Below are 21689 nucleotides of genomic sequence, written 5' to 3'. Positions count from 1 at the left end.
CAAGTAACAATAACTATATAGTAAAATCCCTCCACTGTCATGCTTCCATATTCCAGAACAATACTTCCACTCTAAGAACCATAATTCCATACTAAAATCAGTGCTGTCCAATAGCGCAAGCATGAAAACATCCAGCCAAAAATACTGAGGTTAATGGAGTCTAAAAATGTGTGAGGAGAGTAGCTGAGTGGGCCATATGATGACAAGTGGAATTTGATTTCAGTAACTCTAACGCCACTGTAAAAACAGTGGAACTACTTATATGTTTTCTCAGAGTCATAATTAGTTCATGGAAATGATCTGGGAATCGCTTTGACAGTGAAGTCCAAAATTTTGCTCAATGGTGTGCAACAGTGAAAAATAATACACCAAATATATGGAAGAGGATGAATAATAGATAAAACACATTACGCAGCTCTTCTAAAATATGCAATATTAGTCATCCTAACTAAAAAGGATTCTTTAGAGTTTCTATGTCATATGAAAAAGAGCTTAATAAGATTGGGACTGTCTACCAAAGAGGAAAAGAGGAAAATAAAGTTGTAAACACACAGATGCAGATTAATGATTGGTGCTGCAAAAGGAGATGTAGATGATTCAATTCTATATTTTTTCCCTAAAAGAAAAGTAATGTCTGTCCAATGAGACTGAAAAGCAGCATTTCCAAAATTGAAATGAAAAAGGAAGTTCTTCACACAGTGTCTAGTTAGCAATTACACTGAACTGGGCAAAGTTTGCAAGAGTCAAAAACCCCTGACATTTACAGGAATAACAAAAGTGTTCAATTAGTGAGAGTATAAGAGTTATGAGCTATAAACAACTGCTCATTTCAAGTCACTACTCATTATGAATCATGGCTGAAATTTCAAGTGTGACAGATGAACTTTCTGGTGTGCACTACACATTTCTGGTATCCACCTCTGAAAGTATTTGGGCCAGTCACTGTTTTAAACAAGCTGCTGGACAAGAGGAGTCTCATCAATGATAGTGGTTCCTACAGGTTGGGAAGTACTCTTTTTTGGGAGGCAGAACTAAAATTGGAATTTTTTACTGAAGAGGAATAAGTATCAGCAAGCATCATCTTGTTAAGTAACTGAAGCAGCAGCCATTCATCCTGCCATTTTGGAACTGACCCTGCCCTATTTCCTTATTTTTGCCAATTTGATACATGTTTCCATGGGAACAGAAGCAGGACTAGCCACCAGCTGAGTCAATCTCAGCTGCTGGCTCCCAGTTCTCACGTTTTGTTCTGTTTCCTTGGAAACTTATGTCAAATGAAAGAGAGAAGTAAACCAGCTTTTAGTCTTCAGTATTTACTCTTTCTTTGGACCTGTGCTAGATCCTCAGGGCTGGTGGAAGGTTTACAGATGACTTTAATGGCCATTCATTTTCCTTCTCTCTGGACTGCCTGCCTGCCACCAGAGTGTCCCAGCAGATGCAAGTAGGAGTTCTCAGTTTCAGCCACTCCTGGCGGGCCGCCTGCTGGGAGCTACAATAGCAGGGTTTGAAAGCAGGCTACAGATTTCAGGAGACATTTGGCTCCCACAGTCTGTAATATTTCAAATTGGAAGGAAAGAAATTAAATTTATTTAAAAAATTGTAGGGGAAACAGATGGGCGTAATGATATTTAGAGAACAAATTGTCTAACAAGCTCTGACCTGCATTAGACTGAACACCCCCAGAAACTACTTCAGCCAATTAAATTCTTCATTTCATATCACACATTTGACAAAGTTCTCTCTAATCCAGCTGTTAGCTGACTGAACAGCACAATGTAAACAAAACCCCCAAAACACATCTGTTTATGCATATATACATATGCAGAAATAGAAAAGAACGTGATCTGATTGTTTCAAAATGGAAAAGAATTTACATAAATCTACTTGGGTGCATGAATTTGAACCAGACGTCTTCACCTATTCCATACCTGTTACTCCCATATTATCATGTGAATACAAATACCCCCCTACCCCAGCCCACCCCACCCCACAGTCCTTTGTGTATAATTTTGGACCAAAGTATTTTCCAGTTCCTACAACAGCACTGTTACTAATGAAGATGAATGTTAAAGAAAAAAAATCTACATCTGTGCAGTTGAATCCAAATGTTCACATAACTTCCATTATAAAAATGTAGAGACAAAATAAATTTTACAAGACAAAAGTCTGTCCTAAGGAAAATTTTCTATTTGATGGCCTCAGCTCTTAGTTAACTAGTCCATCTGGGTATAGCACCATGCTCGCCTTGGACTTTCACACCTAATATATGCACTTCTTCCTGAGTATTCTTTACATCACATCTCAGTTATTTTTGCACAGCTCTCACTTATCATTGACTTTGCATTACTATAGTGAGTAACTTTTAGAATTGTATATTTATGTAGAGTTGAATTCGTGTACAGTCCAAATAACAGCTCAGCAGTATTAATTTCTTCAGGTTCTAGGAGCAGTTTCACAGAAAAGACAAGAAGATACCCAGGAACAATATTTATCCCTCCAGTGCTGTTGCATTGACATCCATCTACTGAGGATGTATTCAACATATGTGGGTGGTCAGAGAGCTGTGTCAAGCCAGCTACCGTGATTTTGTTCTGGGTTAGTTATTTAAACGAAAACCTTAGGCTGTTGTAATTTTTTTATGTCAGGCTTTTCTGTCTTATTCAAAAAGATTATTCAATTTATTTAATATATTTACGGGTTTTCTCTACGGGTTGAAGCTGAACTTCAAATCTACAATTCCATCTTCCTCTATAGCAGAAAGACTTTACATCACAAACAAGACAACATTTAGGTTTGCAGCTGAAATGAGGAAAAAACATTTCATTTTCTGTTGAGCTTCGCAATGTCTGTCCAGAACTCTTCACAATCAGCCCTCGTTTATATTTCCTGAAATAACTTGATGTAACTTCTTCCACTGAACAATACAGGTGCCAGCACAAAGACTGGGACTTGTCCTGAAGGACTCTATCCCTCCTTACTAGAAAATGAACTTTTATTTATTTTTTAGTTCTGTTTCCTTATTCTAAAGAATTTCTTACCCATTTGAGAGTTTCTCTCTTATTCCATGTCTATTTCCTTTCTGTGAGTTCCTTTGATGAAAGACATTGAGGAGTCCTTTTTTGGAGACCTAGCTGGCTGTGTCAGTTTCTATTCATGTCTGCTGGCTTCTTCAAAGGACTTCACCAAGTTTTAATGACTTGTTCCTTCACAAGTGCGGCGTCAACTCCTCCTCAATGTAGAATATAAATTTCTAACTCTGCTCCTGATTATAATTTTTATAAGTTGGCCTACTACATTAACTTACAAGTTTAAGGTTTCTACTCTATCTTAAAAACATGGCAAGATATTTGCAACATTTTGCTCAGTTATCAAAGCAGCTCTGAGCTAATGATTACATACTGTTGTCAGTAGTTTGACTATTATTTTGAATTGCTTTAGAAAGCCTGAGGATAGAGTCTTTTTTCCATTGATTTATTTCCGATCAGTTTCTGTATTCCTACCAGCAACTCCAGCCACACCTCAGTGAGTTAATCAAAAGGGTTCTAGCACAGCAATCTCCACAAATCCTTCCACTAAGAATTTTCCTGCACAAAGCAGCAAAGCAATCAATTAATCATTCTACACAGCCTTATTTTCTGCAAGTAATGATCCGCTGTTCTGCTTAAATATTATTCCCAAGATTCCGTGGCAAACTTCCTGCTATTGGTATTTATAGAAACATTTATTATTCATTTTTCATTCATTGTAAGATGGTGTTTTTGACTGCTTTCTTGTCTTCTACATTTAACTTACCAGACTTCATGATCCTGTGTATTGTCCCCATTTGGATTTTTTTTTTTTTGAAGGGTGTCTTCCTGCTGTTTTGTCATGCTGAGTCTTTTCTTTTTCAAGTCTTACTTGATGTGTGGCATGAATTTTCCCTGTGTCTCAAATATGAAGTTCTTAGTACTCTCTAGACCACCTGCAAAGATTTAACTCTCTACAGTTTTCTCTTTAGCTTCTCTTTAAGAGGCTTCCTCAGTTTAATGGTGTTTTGCTTTCTGAAGTTGAGTACCAGTCTATGGATCTTTTTTGGTTGTTGCTTCTTCAAAGCTATCATAACTAAGAACAGTGTATTTGCAGCTGTGGAAAACTTAGATATCAAGACTTTGGAACAGATTCTGTGTGCTATTTAGAATGAAACCAAGGGTCAATTCTCTGCCTGTGGGTTCTCTAATCTGTTGAATTAAAAATAGGTTAGTCTGAGTAGTACATTTGTCTAGTTTACATAGTCAATTTTTGCTATTGAAATGTTTATAAGTCCCTCAGATGAGCCAAAGCTGATCTTCTGGTTTGTTGTGTAGTAATACGTGTCTGGCAGCATAGTTATACTCTTGGAATACATAGGAATTCTGGATCACATGCTGAAATTATTAATTTGGTAATATGAACTGACTTTTCTTTAACATACTACACTGCTCTGACACTGGCATGGCCTACTAATTTTTCCTGCATATTGGTATTTTTGTTATTGCAACATCTTCATATAAGGTTTCCTCATATTGGTTTCTGCATTTTACATCTACATCAATGCTTGAAGCCCAGATAGGACATGTCTTATTGATATCTTTTTTCTCTTCTATGTCTTCCAAAATGGTACCTTGTTCAGATTTTTTCCTGTATTTCATGTTTATTACCATCCCAGGACAAATTACGGTGAAACCTTAAACACTGGTATTCCAGATACCAGAATGAAGTTTATTTTTAAATATTGATAATGTTATCATAAGAATGCATAATAGGAAACATCACAGAAATAACTACTTAATTGGTACTAAGACATCAAGCAATGCAAAGGCTGCTGCCCTGTATAAAGAGGTTTTAAAATTCTACAAGAAGCATTAGCATCCAGTATGCAAGGTACCATTTTTATCGAATCTAACACTAATGCAAGAACTTTTTACCTTGGGAATTATAAAATGTAGTCCATTTTCCCGACAAGTAATTATTTATTAAACATTATCACTGCCTACCTTCCAAGGCTACAGAGATCCAATCTGTTTCATAGATATTTGTGTTGGGAGAAGATAGGCCAGTCAGAAGTTTTCAGGCTAAACTGTAGAGTAAAGGAGTTACAACAGCATAGAATCACAGAATATTCTGAGTTGGAAGGAACCCACAAGGATCATCAAGTCCAGCTCTTAGGTGAATGTCTCCTACAGGGACTGAACACATGACCTTGGCATTATTAGCACCATGCTCTGCCCAGCTGAGGTAATTACGAGCAAGAGGTGAGTGTGAGTGCATGTGTACACATGGACCCTTTCAACTGCACTAAGTACCTAATTGAATTATGATATGGCTATTGCACAGACTCCACTTTCTAAAGGATTTTGCTATTTCAGACTGTGGTTTCAATCCAATGCAACTGAGCAATTGAAATTAGACCAAGCTGTTTTCCTAAGTATTTTTCTGCCTTGTGGCTGGATTCTCTTTGGCTAAGAGTGAAGCTCCCCAGTAGTGGGTCATTTAAAATATCTGTCTTTAGACAAAGGGATAAACTTACTCTATGAGGAACTCACTCTGTTCCCTTAGAGGAGACACTACCAGAACCTCTTCTCCATACAGCTGGTGGTTCCCATCAAATCTGTTGCAGCTCTGTGTCCTTAAGAGCTGTATTTGCTCAAATCTGTCAGATTTGACTGAAACAGGCAAAGTTTGTTAAGCAATAGTAAAAAAACCACAGAGCACACTAGCATATAAACATTGCCTTCTTAAGAAACCAGGTCAAAATGCAGATGCTTGGAAAAAAATGGTAGAGCCTTGCTCTCAGGGAAAAACTCTTCCACAGCCACATTTCCAGAACCACAGTAATTCCTCATGGGCAGTAGAGCCCAAGAGCCCAGCCATTGAGACAGTGAAGCAAGGATGCACTGCACTTCACATGACTGGGAGAAATTTAGTCTGGCAGGAACCTAGCTCAGATCTGAGCATAACCACAGAGCATTTTGGTTATAACAAAAAAGGTGAATTATAATGAAAAACAAATTCCTAGTTCAGCCTAGGAAGAATTTAGTGAGAAAAAAAGTGATTGGTCTCTCCACTGGTCTGAAAAATTAGCAAAAGGAGAAATGTTACAGCCAGTGAAACTAGGAAAACAGATGAATAGAGGTAATATTATGGATTAATTCCCTTTTTTTTTTTTTTTACACTGCTGCTTGAAGTTGGGAAGCACTTTGTGTCAGCAAATGCTTTTGCATTATGTGAAAATCAAGCCTACAGTACTCTTAGGTAATGTGCATAGCTACACCCTTACAGCTCTTCTTCAGATCAGCATACAGTTATGGAGTTTATATACCATAAACTACTTCCCCTACTGATGACTGAAGGATCTGGATGCTTTATGGTTCAGTCATCAAAACTTTTAACATGGTGTCTTATGGCAGCCATGGGTGTGTTTTTCCTAAAGAAACCATACCTGTGGGGTCAGGATGCCAGAAACCAGTCGGAAAACTGACAGACCCAACACCACATACGATTTCTGTCTTCTGCAAGGGCCAGAGAGTCTCCACAAATGCTTTCACTTCCCTTTGTATTTTTACATTTAGACTGCCTATCCTCAGCTTTTAAGGCATGGATCGCACAGACTTTGCAAACTCCAGAAAAGGAGCCTGGGGTATTGAGTTCTGGATTTAAGAACTCTTTAACAAGTTTTTGATAATTTACTGCTGTTAATTCATTGAAATGAAATATTTTGTGGACAACAGCAAACAGCACAGGACATTACCAGCCTTTAGCCTCCTTGTCTTGGTTACTTTGAAGGACATGTTTATAAAGACACAGCTACAGAGGGCCACCTGATAGAAGCCAAATGCAGAACTATCACGTAGGAAGATGATGAGTATTCATAAAGAGCACTCAAATGGTTCATTAGTTAGAATGACTGATTGCATTCATGAGTTTGGAGCCTACATTTAGTTTAGTCTTTATCACTTGAATTAGCATTAACTGACAGAAATAATCCCTTTAAAATTATTTCACATAAGGAAGAGGGACAAGAAATATCCCCTACAAAATATTCCTGAAATAAAACAGAAACTTGCCACCAGAAGTGTTTACTATGTGGCAAGTACTTTTTCAAACACAGAAAAGATAATATGTGCTCGATCAAACTCAACTGCAGAATTCACCATTATACTTTAAAAACCTAAAAATTAAAAAATAACATCATAACAAGAACAACAACAATAATAATAGCAGCAAAGACCATTGTCATTTACTTTTACTCAGGAGTTTTTGAGACCTGAAGAGGTGTACTTCAGGGAAGCAAATTGCAATTCACCTCACTGCTTTTATAAAAACATATTTTATGCACATACAATAGTTTAATGACTATGTTTCCTAGCACAATACTTTTATTTTCTTCCTAACCCAAGCCCCTAAGCTTAGAAAATTTTCTGCACAACTTACAGTAATAGCTAAGGGCTCTAACAGTAAGTTCAAGTCAATTCTATGCTGAGGGCTCAAAATATTAAACATTCTAACTCAGTGAATGTCACTTTGTTTGGGCTTATAACATTCCAGGAGAATTTCGGTTCTCATACAAAGTTCAGGCAAGTGGTGAGCAGCCTTGTGGTCTGGGTAGCCCCAAAAGTGGAAAAAACATGCTAAGTTTTCAGTGTTATGCATTAGATGATCAAAGAATATACACTGAGAAGTTCAGATGGAAATTGCAATCATTTAAAACTGCAGTAAACACTATTTTTCAAATATATGATATTTGTGGTTTGATAACTTTATAGTTACAGCTGCTGCCTATGGACATTTTACTCAAGTGAACCTAGTAAGACTAGATATCAGGATCTTTAGTTATAACTGAAGTAAAAAGCAAAATTCTTTCTCTCTGTGATTATTTTAATTGGATTTTGTGACTACTTGTAAGAATATGTTTGGGTTTAGATGAGCAGAGAAACTGTTAATACTGACAATTGAAAAATCAGTTGCAATACAGTTGGAACAAAATGAAGTAAACAAGGCTCTCAACAAGCTGCTATGGCTTCAAGCTGTACACACATAGACCAGAAGTGTCTCCAGAAGACAAATTTCAGTTACATTTTCAATTTTTTATTGACAACTCTATTAGCTGGGAAGTCTTTCAAACTCTAGGGAATGAGTAAGAGAAATCCTTTCAGACTCCAAAATGATTTCTTCAAATGTATTCCTTGCAGTTTAAGAGGCATTGTTCTAGGGTATCTCCTACAAATTATACTCAAATAAAATGTAACATCTTCTCCTAATAAAATTCCAGAGCTACACTGCAAAGTAAGAACAAAGTAAAAGCAGGTGGAGTAAAATAGCATATCTTTTCTTGCAAATATCAGAAGAGAAAATCACTATTCTTTTTTTACTGATTGACATGTATTGGAGAAGAGACTAACACTTCTAGATTGTCCTCATACAATCTAGCTTCCAGATATCACCAGTTTCCATGTTGTAGGCAATAAAGTCTCAAACACTGCAAATCAACGTACAGACAGACTTTTTTTCCTAGTTCTGAATTGTTGCTGCTGTGTTTCTTGCTGTCAGTTTGTCCAGAAAGCTCTACTTCAGTTCCACAGCTAGAAACCAACCAGAGTGCTGGAAAGTATGTACAGTTGGCATTAAGCTTTTACCTCCTGCCTATCAGAATTGCTAGTGTGACCTTTCTGGGAATACCATTAAAAGAGGAGCAATCAGTGTCGGTGCATGCACATAAAATTACTGAAAATAAATACAGAGATAGGTAACATAACTCCTGACCATCTCCACAAAGAATGCAGTCTAAGCAGTGACCTCTCCTGCACTTATCTTGAATGAGCTCTTACTGAAATCCACTAATGGGTTCTGATAATCTATTATTTATTGCAAGAGACTCTAATAGAGAGTCTTAGCAGAGGATTCTCCTGTGTTTACAACCCCTTCAAATAAAATCTCTCACAAGTGACAGAAATGTGGCACCTGCAACTACATGCACAATTTCTTTTGGTTGTAGTTGTGTCTCTTTGGTTTTAAAAACTCGAACCCTTCCTCCCCCAAAATACACAGCTTGATTTGCTTTGATTTTACCTAGTGCATCCTTAGCTTGGTCTTACAGAAAACTGTAGATACTGATATGCAACCATAAGTATTACTTGGGCTTGAGGACATACCTCCATGTTATACTTTTCCACTGTCCTCCTCAAAGGATCCACAACCTGCCAGCAAATCAGGATGCAAAGATCAATCAGAAGCATCCCTCCAACTATCCCCAGTAGCTTCTGGTCTTTAATGATCTGGAGAGACAAAAAAAAAAAAAAAAGAAAAAAAAGCAGGGAGATTCCCATGAGCCATAGATAGACCCTGTACAGCTTTATTCCTATATAAGGAGAAAAACACAGGTTGCTAATAATAAAGGTTTTTAACAATGAACAAAGAAAAGAGATATAGAAAGATGAAAGCAAGACAAATGATTTTAGTTCATTCCATGGTTATTAGAAGTATCTAAACTGCTTTCCAACTTCCAAAAAGACTTTGGGAGGACTCTTAAACATTAATATGGAAATCCAGGTTTAATATTAACTCCTGGAAAATAAGAAAAATGTGTTCTAGGGAGCCACTACTGTGTTTATGCATGCAAATGTGGAAAAAAGTTCATCAACCTCTCAGAGCAGCAGGAGTTGAAGTAATTTTCACTAAGATTTAGTGCTCACTTCTTCATAACCTTCTTGGATGTGGAAAATACAGAAGGTAAAAAGAGTTTATTTTGGAGGTTTTTTGTGTCTATGTGTTTAATATTTGCCCCTGTTACCCAGAGAGCAAAAAGGAATGATGTATTTTTTCTATATTACAAAGGTCAGAGGCTTTAATGCAAATCCAGTGTAAAACATGCTTTTAATTTTTCTTGGGCTTTAGGTTAAAAAAAGAAAAACAAGATTTGCAGATAAAAATAACAAGCCAAAACATGCATTACAGTATTTTATAACTGCATGCAATCCCTATATAATTTCTACTGTTGTACACACCGCAACACAGAAAAAAAATACACTGCAATGACATTATTTCAGTTGCAAAGGTGTAAGCATGTCAAAATATCAGGCTTAAATTAATTTTATTTCAGTGTTCTTGAGCCTATGGTCCTGGTTCCTTAATTAATATGTATCTTTATTACTAAGAACACACATCCAATAGTCAAAAGTTATTGCCAAATTGCTTTAACGTGAACAAACACACATAATTTTTTCCAGGTTTTCATTCTTGGAAACAGTTGACTTAATCCAAATGAAATATTCTGAAATATTAAGCCTGAGAAGCTTAATACAGTTGTGATTATTTCAGTTCAATTTGACAAAATTGTTAGGATTTTGAAAACGCATTAAAAAGCCAGAAGTGTTAGCTAATCTTAAGACAGCCAAGGCTAGTATTCCTGCATAGAATAAATTGTACTTGCATTAAATTCTTATCAAGTTGAAGGAAATGATAAAAATGAAGAAAATTTGAAATAATGTAGGAAGAACTTTAGAAAGTCTGGTTTTCATATTTCTTGGTGTGACATATTTTTTATTTCAAAAGATGCTTCAGCAACATTGTGCTCCACTTTGTGTTAATCTGCTGGTTTATTTTATAGATAATTTGGAGTAAACGAAGAGTAAGATAAAGGCTAGCAATCAGAATGAGCTAAAGGACTCGATACATTATTTTCATTTCCTGAGACCAGTTATTTAAATCTGTGTAGCTACCATTGCCATAAAGGACTGGAAAATGATGCTTTCCACATGTTTGCAGCAGTAATGGAGCAGCACATCCATCTCATCAGAGATAGCACAGGCATGCCTGGAGAGGGCAGGTGAAGGGGGAGGGTGCAGCTTTCATGGTGATATGTCTTGCTGTTGGATGATTTGGCAAGGAGAACTTTGCAAGGAAAAGGTGCCTTGGTGTGATGTGCAGGGGGAGGAAGACTGTTGAAATGTGTTTCTTCATTAAGCTAAAATGAAAGCAGATATTAAGCAAGGATTCTCAGACACAGCTTGGTCCCTTGTCTGCCTTAGGAAAACAGAACTATGTCTGACCTTTTAGCTGTTTATCAAGTGGCAATCAAAGCTGAAAAGGAACAAGTTAGCCTCTGTAAAAACCGCCCATAGATTCTTTAATCTCTTTTTTAATGCGTGCAAACAGGCCTTGGGCGGAACATACCTAGTACTGCTCCTATTATGAGTGGAGACATAGAAGAGAAAACCATGGGGAGTCAAGTCCAAAGAGAATTTGGATTTAGATGAAATGTAGACAACTCAGCTTTCTTTGCCTCCTTCTTCAATGGCTAGGGAATTTATTGTATTGGCATATTTTAGTTGGTCTTTATTTGTAACTGATGGAGTTTATTTTTCTGAGGTTGTCTGTTGAACTATTCTGTGTTTAGCCTTTCTCAGTAGCCAGTGGGCAGAGAAGCCTTTAAAGGACACTTCATCCCACCTGTCTTAGGTACAATTTAAAGTCAGAAAAATTAGTGCTCTGAAACATGTCCCTCCTTTCCTCACTCCCCACCACCCCAAGAGGAGGTGAAGACAATTAACTTCAGCTAAAAATATGCATTTGACAAACTTAAAGCAATGTGAAAGCATCTTGCCAGAAATGTCTCCCTCTGCTCTCCTATGCCAAAAAGATTCCTTGAAAAAACCCCCAAAATATCTTATCTTTCTAATGAAAATAGTGCACATTTTATCTAGAATAGGTAAGTAGCTCATTGTCTTCCATTTTTGTATGGACTATATTAATATTGAAAGTAAGGTTGCATTGGATACAGATTTACCAGCCCCTGGAAATACTAATTAAACTGGTACAGTGATCCCAGAAGCAAAAGAGTGATAGCATATTATTAAAAGCAGTAATACTGATAATCCACTCACAGGATCAAAATAAATTACTTCCTATTCATGATCACATTGCCAATGTGATCACATCACTTCTCCTTGCCCTCGTACATCTTTCATTCATACTTGACCTTGCCCTACTACAGTATTTTAGTTCACTTGTAAGTTTGGTAACCTTTGTTTGGACAGGTAGTTATTGGAAAAAAATAGAAGTAGAGATACAGCAAACATTGGAGCTCTTCCTTGGATACCTCTCGGAGTAATTTTTCCCACATTATTCTGCCCTTTTCTGGACAGAAGGGGAATTGTATAACAGCAGCTGTCACTGGCAGCGGGTATTGTTCATCCCTTTCTTCTGCCAGGCAGCCAGGAGGAAGACAAGCAAACGAAAGCCCATAAGATAACCTAAGTGACCTGCACTGCTGTGATGAGCTCTGTAAAAACACACTGTTTCTGGTGCTGCTGCGGGGTGAGAAGGCTGATGGGAGGGACCTGGGGCTGCCTCCCACACCCATCCCAGCGCTGGGCTGTCCTTGGCAAAACCACTGCTGGAATACAGCTCTGAAGCAGAACTCTCCACCAAAATATTAGCTTTCAGAATGAAACATTGAGGGTCAATTATTTTTCACTTCTGCTAGTCATTAGCAGCTTGTCCTAACAGATTTGCCCTGAGAAATGCCACTGGTGTATCACCAACAGCATTGCCAAAAGGCTTGCTGCTCTCCCCCTTCCACCTGCAGGAAGCCTAGCTTTCCCTTTCCCCAGCCACCACTCCCACCCACCAGAACTCCTTAAGTTCAGTACATTCACTCCTTGGGAAACACCAGATGCACTGAAGGAGTTTTGACTCAGATCTTGTGAATCCAACAAATTCTCTGTCTGACAAAAGAAAGTCACGAGCAACTGAGGCTCCTCACAATCAAATATGTAATTCTTCTTTAAGAGGAAGGTTCTCATTTTTCCTCTTTTCATTTTCCTTCTAGCATACAGTAAATCAGCCTTTGGAGAAATGCATGGTAGCTAATAAAATCCATTTTTGCAAGTGCTCCTGAATCCTTGCTGAAGCCAAGCTCTCACACAGCAGCATCTGTGAGTCATATTTTCTACCATCTGTGATTGGATAGGTGAATCTGTCTCATCCTGGCAGATCTGCACACTGTTATAAATGCCATTGCTACCAGTCTGGACTATATATCTGGATATGAAGTGTTTTGTCCTCAAAACAAATTCACTCAGAACAAAAGCTGGTAGGCCATTTTCTTCTCAGCAACACTGCTGTATGAGCAAATCAAAATTATTCTGAAAACTCGTGGTCGTGGAGACAGATCAAAGTCCTTACTCCTCACAGACCTTGCAGTCTGATAACAGGAGATATAAAATCTGTCTAAAGCTCTGGGATAAAGTTTCTGCTCATGGAAACACTTGAGAATTTTCTAGAACTGTGACAGGCTGTACCTCCTGCCACGGTAACTTCAACTGTCCCTTTGGTTATTATATCACAGACCTTTTGTTGGGCTTTTTTTAATTTTCTTTCTAAAACAGATCCATTGTGTCCTGAAGGACTCTGTCATCCACCAGTTTGTTGGATCAGCTGGCAATTTGGCAATCAGCAGTAATTAAACATTAGGTTTGGTTTTTAAAATAGTTATGTCTAGGGAAAAGTTTTTGTTATTTCTTACCTTACTAGAAACCAACTCTGAAAATATTTATGACATAGACCTTAAAGCTGAACTCCATTCTAATCCAGGAAGAAAGTATCTTGCATAGGAAGACTTACCCTTTTTTCCAGGATGCAACATTAGTTTTGCACTCTGTGAATTCCACAAACAGCTTTCCAGCATGACTGAAGAGTTAATTTACTCCTGTCTTTTCCTCAGAGTTAGTGTCCTTGTTACCAGGTCAGCTCCCTTTGTCAGAATAAAATATCTTTAAATTTAAAGTGATATTATCTAAATCTTTATGGTTTGTTTGTTTGTTGGGTTTTTAATTGAATTCATAGAAACATAGAAAGGCTGGGAGTGCTTTTGCATTTATTCATAGGTTTTGATATAAATATATATATTTTCTTTTTAATTTAAAATATAGGGGTTTTTTCTGTTTAAGAAGGCAATTCTGGTTTCTCTTATGTAGATCAACCCTTTCTAGTCTAGCTGACAGATCTGTCCCTTGCCTTCTGGCACTAGCTGGATAAACACTTAATGTTATTAATTAACTTTTTTTTCAGTTGCTTCTTCCCCAGAGTCCTGGGATGGAATCTGTAGAGAGAAACTCTCTTTAAAGGATCCCTCTGTGAAGCTTCCTAGACCTTATTCAACTAAATTAATATCACTGACATCAATTATAAAAGCCCTCAGAAATCTGAAACCAAATATTCCTCTCCCTGGTATGTACAGAAATCCTGCTGATTGGAGTCCTCCCTCTGAACTGGAGGGGAAAGAAAGAAAATAGAGTTTGCAGGGGAAAAAAATGTAAAATCTGCAAGGCTGGAAGAGGGACCATAAAAACACTCCTGAACTTGCCTTCAGGATACTCTCCCCTTGCACAAACTACCCTTTCATTGCTCTCAGTATGGTTAAGGGACACCTTTGGCTTGCTCCCCTACATTAAGCGGGTCGGATGGTGCCAGGAGGTTGGTGATGCAAAGCCAGTGTTGGGTGGGTGAACTTTGTGCCATATGTGGGCTGAGGGAGATTCTATCTTAGAGTTATTAAAGCCATTAATATTTCAGAGAACTATACTGCAATACATTCTTAATTTCTATTGTGTAATGGAATAAGAAAAAAGGGACTATTGAAAACACATTATGCATTGTTCCAAATAACTCCACAATGTTTTTTTCAACAGCTATTATGAGTACTTCCTATAATAGAATCTATGATTAGTATTGGCAATACCTCAAGCTGCAATTACATTAGTTTTAATGAGTGAATGCTAACATTTTAAAAAACATATGTCAGAGTAATAAGGTTTTTTGACCAGTAAATCTGTGGGACTAAAAGCTAAGTTTTATTCTCTTAGAGGCATTTTGACTGATTTGATGGAAGATTTGTATATCTACTTATAATTTAAAACATAAAAAAATTTCTGTTTCCATTGAGAACCTACTGTGACACCTGTAGTCTAAGAACTTGATGATTTTTTCTGCCTTCCATGATAGTGGAGTGTGTAGTACTCCTGAAAATGATGGACAATTGGATATAATCAAAAAGCTTGGTTTTGAGAATTCAATAGCTACAGTCACTAGCCTGCTAAAGCATGTATTTCTAAAACGTGTCTTCTTTGGTGACTCCTGTTTAGGATAACTGCATCACTGGGAAGACTCACCCTCCCAATAATGTGGATGTGTTGACTCTATGCCCTACTGCCAGGAGAAGCTATCCAATTAGAAGACACCTTTCCTCCTTTCCAACTCATCTAAAAGAAAGTGGGAACATCCTAGTGGTGATGCTCCCTAGGGGAAACAGAAGATAGAAACTTTTCAGAGGTTAGAGATGGAGAAGGATTAATTGGTGGGTTAAAAAAAGTCGTAAAAATCCTCATTTTTGAAAGCCTGAGCCTCAGATATGACTACAAAACACTAGAGAATTGGAGAGGTGATTGTTTTACTAACGTTGCTAATCCAACCTTAACGAGCACACAGAGTGATATAAAATGACTATTTTTCAGAAAACTCTTTTGAAAGGACAGAAATTAAAAATATTTTATTCTAAAAATGGCACTAAGAAATCCAATTTGACAGCATTAGAACCAACCACTCTTGCTGGCATTCCGTAGAAGAGTCTTAGAAACAAACCTCAACATTGTGTTAACTTCTGCTCACCACCATGATGAAAGAAAGAATTGCATATCCCACCAACACAGCACCAACACAAATTCACCTTTGACAGAAATGCATTTGTTGAGCCCAAGATCACGTGGGCCATAAGCGTAAAGGAATTTCTATGGGAGCTGTGAATTCTCATCATTAGTGTTAAAAGGAACCCACATCTTCAGGAAAAAAAGGTGCATGAAGGATTTGAATGTTCTGGAAGAAATATTCTGATTTTGTTTGATATAACATTAAAATACCTAGGCTTTAATATTTTCTTTAAAGAAAAATTCTGTGGGAAAGCATACTACATCGTTACCAAATAGCTGGGAACATCAATGCACTTGATTACATTTACAATCCAATTTCAAGCTATTCAGGAATAAATTGCCTCATACTGTATAGCGACACGTTCTTTATTTCTCTGTCATCCAATAGCCTCATAATACACAGAAATTATGGTTGTAGCACCATTTATGAGCACTTACATTTCACATAGAGCTTTCGTTGTTTTTGTCACTACTGAGGTTTAGCCTTATCAAGCTGCACCATGCAGAAATTTCCATACATAAATTACCTCAAAAGCAGATTTTTCTCCTAGATGTACAGTTCATTAGCTCAGCTTCTTTCTGTGACAGGAGCTTGAGATTTAGGTACACGTTCCATATTTATACAAATGTAATTTTAGAAATGTGATTCCTATTGTTCCTTGGTTGGCATTTTGGCTGATCAGCTCTTACGAAAACCAGGATGCTTATTTTACATGTAAGTTTGGATTGTAAGATTACACTGACTATTTTTGAAGCTTTGAACTTAAAATTTATAGCTGCAGCTATTTGGGGAAAAAAAACCCCAAATAATTTGTTTTCCACTTATATCACTTCAGGAAGTACTGTATCTGTATATTAATAAACCATGAAGCCATACCTGAATAATTTACACTGCACTGTAAGTATCAAAGATTACTTGGTTCAGTGGTAAATATTCATAATGAAATTAAAAAAAAAAATTAAGCATAAGCAAATTTCAAACTGCTGTCTTCTTTCATACTCTCAAAGACTGAACAATAACACTGAACATTTCTTTAGGTATCCATATGCTGGTTCATTTTCAGCAGATGGTCCCTAATAGATTGTTGTACTGTTGGTATGGTTACCCAAAGCAAATTTTTGAATCTTGACACATCTCTTCTCCAGACTTATGATCTCTCATATATATTTAGTAGAATACAAGTGTATCCTAGGGGAAATCCATCATATAACTTTTTGTTATATACACAAAAAGTCCTAGCTAGATTGAAAAGAAAAATGTCCTGGAAAAGTATGAATATTTACACTCTGAAAACTGACCTGGATAAAATATTTTGTAAAAGTAGTTACACGAAGAACTGATTAGATAACATGAACTACATTTATGCTAATTCAGAACTACATCTTCATAGGGTTTAAGTGAATAAATAAAGTGAATAAATGGCCTGTGAGGCTCTGACCTAAACCCTCTGTCAATGTAATCTGGAGAACTTTGATTTATCTATTTTAAAATTATTAAGAAAATGGGTAACTTTTTTTTAAAGCTCTTCAGGACTTTAATGAGAAAAGATATAGATTGTAATAAATTCCAAATTCCATAAGTGGCTCGAAAAACTTACGGAAAAGTTTACAGCTAGAAATTACAGCCATTCCATAAACTTTCTCACAGAGGTTTTCAAGTGAGGGATGGGGATAGCAGTCAACAGAGAGAAGTTGAGAAGAGAAGACAGCAGCACATAAACTCATAACTGTGTAGCCTCCAGCTGCATTCTTCTCTCTATTTCCCCCCCAGGGACACTGTGCAATCACAGGAACTGTCAGCTTCCCTGCAGCTGGCACCATGCAGGGAAGGAGCACACAGCCAGCTGCTGCCCACCCTGACCTGGGGGAGGAGGACTGGGGGCTGCTCAGAGTAGATCATGTGCCCTGATCCCCAGAAAGAGCCTGGATGGTCTCTTACCCCTTCAATTTTTCTATGCACCTGTTTATGAACTATTAAATATACAAATTATGGAGATGGGGTGGCCAGATTTGTGTTAAAAAATGGAGTGTGAACGAAATGAGATAAAATGTCTGGGAATTCCTGTACTGCTTCACTCAGGTGATAAATTTGCTTCTCAGAAACAAGAAAACAAAAGAGCAACTTCTGAAAAATATTCCCAACAAATAATTCTGGAAAGTAGTTATTTTTCTTCATTTGGCACTTATACACAAGACCACCTTTCTCAAAACTCCAACTGCCTTTTTCACTATACGTTTTTACTGGTTTAAGTGAAAAAGACTGTAGCATAAAACTATCTCTTTTATTGCACAGCCCTTTTTCAAGTCTAGAGCAGACTTGCTGTGTTTGCCCTGTGACAGTGGCATCCAGTAGAAAACCAAGGCTTCACTGCTGTCCTAGGAATCCACACAGGGGAAGAACTGCACATTGTACAGATCCTAGCAAGCTGTAGTTTTTCAATTATTGACTTTTTGGCCACAATATAAAACTTTTAACGTTTTCATGAGCCCATTCTTCATAAAGAAAATGGAAACAGAATTCAATTATAGAGAGAGCTGCACGCATCAGCAAGAAGAGCCTTTACATCTTTACACACCTCATCAGCTTGAGCTAAAAGAGTCACTAGTAGCTATCAGGATCTGTACAACATAACAGGAAGACAAGGCACACATTTTGCCTGTAGGTTTTACAGACACATAGTAATAGAAAAAAGAACAGCAAAATTCCAAAATCCTGTGTTCAAATTTTGTGCTCTGCCCACACTTCTTGTGCAATCATTTCAGCCAGTCCTAATTTCAACCTTTTTTTGCCTCGTTTCTTTCTCATTCCTACACTCATTTTCTAGACTGCATCTCAACATTTCGGGCCTCCCATTCTGCCTCTAAATTTCAATCTTAACCGAATTTTAAACCAGACCTAGTCCCTCAAGTACAGTTTGCCACTTAAATACCATACTCAGGCTCTACATTCCAGCACACTAGGCTTTCTTGAACTCTTCTTACAGATCTTCCTGTCTTTGCTATCTTTCAAATTTTGTTTCCAGGGGAATTTTGATCCAAATTCAGTCTCCTTCATCTGCATCTTCTCTCAGTATATAATCCCAAGATTTTCCTTACTTTTTTTTTAATCTGGACAGGCTTCCCTGTTGAAGTCATTTGCAGCAAACCTGATTTCTCTCTTTCCTGCTCCCAATCTCTTGGCCCTGATATTCCCTGGATCTGCCAGCCTCCCTTCCCCATCCTACTGCCAACAACATAATCTGTACCATCTCCTACCCATCTTTGCAAGGCATGAAGACCACAGCTCTCTTCAGTACTCTTGCACAACCCTAGCAGGCCAAATGGATAAAACTAAGTTTGCCAGATGGCAGCCTGACAGGTGTAGATAAGTCAGGTTAGATTAATAAGTCATTTTTCTCTGCTGTGGTTGATTGTAGCTTTCTTACCCTGTGATATTACCAATACAGAGAAAAGCTCATGAATTATCATGAAGGCGTAGAATAATGCTGGCAAAACTGCAGCAGCACAAGCCTCAAGAAAGGAAGCTTTTATACATCCCTTGTGTCATTATATTCTGTATTTATCTTGTAACAACTTTGTCAACATAAAGACATATGCCAGCAGAAGTCTACAGCAGTAGTAATAACAGCACTATGATAATATTTTCAGTGAAAATTGAAGATAAAACATGCCTTCTCTGATGCCACATTTGAAGAATTAACTCCAAATAGACAAAGTCAGAATGTACTCTGTTAAGGGTAAGACAAGCTTATCATGGCAGCGTCAAGGGAGATGTATTGTACTTTCAGATACAACAAATGCAACAAGGCAACACTGTGACCTAGATCATCTTCATGCTTTAGTGTAGCCATCTACAAATGCCCAAATGCTCGCCTTGTAGGAGTAGAATATATAAAACTTTTGGAGGCTTGAAATACTACCGCTTTGAATTTCTTACTATTCTTGTATTTATCAAGAGTGGACAGGCTTTATTTGGCATGCAGGAGTTGTGCAGGAGCAATCACTGTGCAGGACTGCTTCAACAACCCCGAAAACCCAAGACAGTGCAGATCCCATCCAAACAGACAGGTCTCATCCTTCTCAATTTGTCAGAAGAGCTGGCTTCTGCAAGAGTGGTTCAGCAAGCTAAAGTTTCCCCAGGACACCACATGCTCTCCTGTCACTGATATTCTCCTCTGTCTCCTCTTAGCTGCTGCCAGCGCTCCTGCTGCCAAGAGAAACATAAAAACAGTCCCCACCTCTCTGAGCAGAAGACATTCTGCAGCCCAAAACAACAGAAAGGAGACTAATGAAAACCAAAGTTGCACCTCTATTATAACTGCTACAGTTATTTTTAATACTAATTCTATTCCACTTTCCATTATCTCCGCTAACCTCTTCAAAACTCAAAAACAATTTCTTTCCCCCTACTGATTTTGTCATTTCCATTTGACAACAATTGATTCCCTTGCACCCCTCTGTTTCAGATCCAGCTAAAATTAATGCATTTTTAATTTGCTTCCTTTGAGTCCTAGCAAGATCAAAGATGGTAACAGAGCTCTGGGAATTTTTCAAAATTTGTCCTTAGTAGTCTGATAACAGAATGAGTTTATTCTGAATTTTATTGTTTATTAATTTCCAGTAAAAGATGAGTGGATATATAAAAGGGTGAAAATAAAATTGACTTTTGAAAGCTTTATAAACAGCAGTTAACAAGAATCTTCAACTAATTCAAGACAGTCTAACTCACTTAGTTCCACTCTCCACTGCACTAATACGGAGTGTATTACTATTAGTAGTAGTATTATTTAAAATTCTGTATATTTTCACACAATGAAACAGATATTGACTCATCTCTCAAAAAAAGCCACATTGTACACTTAAGATAAGTGTACAATAAATGCATGGAAGCAAGCTTGCCCTACCTGATGAAGATAAACAGATTAACTCATCATATTCTCTCCCTTACTTAACACCCACTTTCAAAAAACAAAATAACCAATATTTTCAAAAGCCACACAGAGATTCTTTCACTCTGTGAAGAAATTTCACTGTTGGGAAACATTTTCCTGACGAAAATATTGAGGATGACAGGCGAAGGTGGTATGCCCAAAGATCATACAGATTTTACTGTCATACTCATATACATCTAGTAACAGAAGTGATCACAAATGAATAGGATCCACTGTACTTAAATAATTTTGGAACTTTGTACTTCTCTGTTTTTTATGCCAGTCTGCTCTGTCATGGCACAACTAATTCAGAAAACATTCATGTGCTTTTTCATGCAACACTACCTTTGTGCATTTGTCAGTTTAGATATTATCTGTGAAAATTTCTGTTTTCTGTGCATCCATAGATAGAAAATACTTTGGCTGTAAACTACATCTGCAGAAAATGGAAATGTCATTCTTGCAAGACATGAGTAAAGAATGCCATGTTTTTCAGTCAGCTCCTTAAAACACTTTTATCTATCCTGGCAAATCAAAGACACAAAATGTATGACTGGTAAACACTTATCATGGATAGCTGATCTGTTTTACACTGAGAAAACTTGTACTTCATGATTCATGCTTGTGATTTGGAGTGGGATATCCAAATAAAGCATTCTTTAAAGTTTACAGAATGAAATGTGCTATTTACTTAATCCTAGAATATTAAAGAAGATGCCCTTATATAGCCTTGATATTTCCAGTATCACTCAGAGCAAAGTAGCTCATTGGTCATCTTCCAGATGTCTGGAAGTTTGTCTCCTTTATACTGGTCAGGGTCATTTTAACTGATCTTAAAAAAAAAAATTAATATCCAGCTATGCATGATCAATAGCAATTTGCAGTTTTTGATGGCTCCTTGAAGAGCAGGGGCAATATAGAATTTGAGAATTATGTTCAATTAACAGACAATGAAATTTAATACTAAGTAGCAACTTGAACATCTAAAATGTGATGTTTAAAAAAAATGAAGAAAAAGCTTAGTGACAGTCCACTGAAG

General features: G+C 37.2%; 1 protein-coding gene across 3 annotated transcripts in view; it reads right to left on the bottom strand.

The window, feature by feature from the left end:
• GABBR2 (gamma-aminobutyric acid type B receptor subunit 2) overlaps positions 1–21689 on the bottom strand; it is a 457467-nt gene that overhangs the window by 121664 nt on the left and 314114 nt on the right. For all 3 annotated transcript variants that reach the window (XM_085052324.1, XM_085052322.1, XM_085052323.1), the window contains one exon: positions 9168–9290. In XM_085052324.1, coding sequence (XP_084908450.1) covers positions 9168–9290 — 123 coding nt within the window. The remainder of the gene's footprint in view (positions 1–9167; positions 9291–21689) is intronic.

This window comes from Lichenostomus cassidix, chromosome 2 (assembly GCF_008360975.1).
Source record: "Lichenostomus cassidix isolate B80296 chromosome 2, HeHo_3.0, whole genome shotgun sequence".
Classification (NCBI taxonomy): Eukaryota; Metazoa; Chordata; class Aves; order Passeriformes; family Meliphagidae; genus Lichenostomus; species Lichenostomus cassidix.
This window is presented reverse-complemented; position numbering and strand designations above follow the sequence as displayed.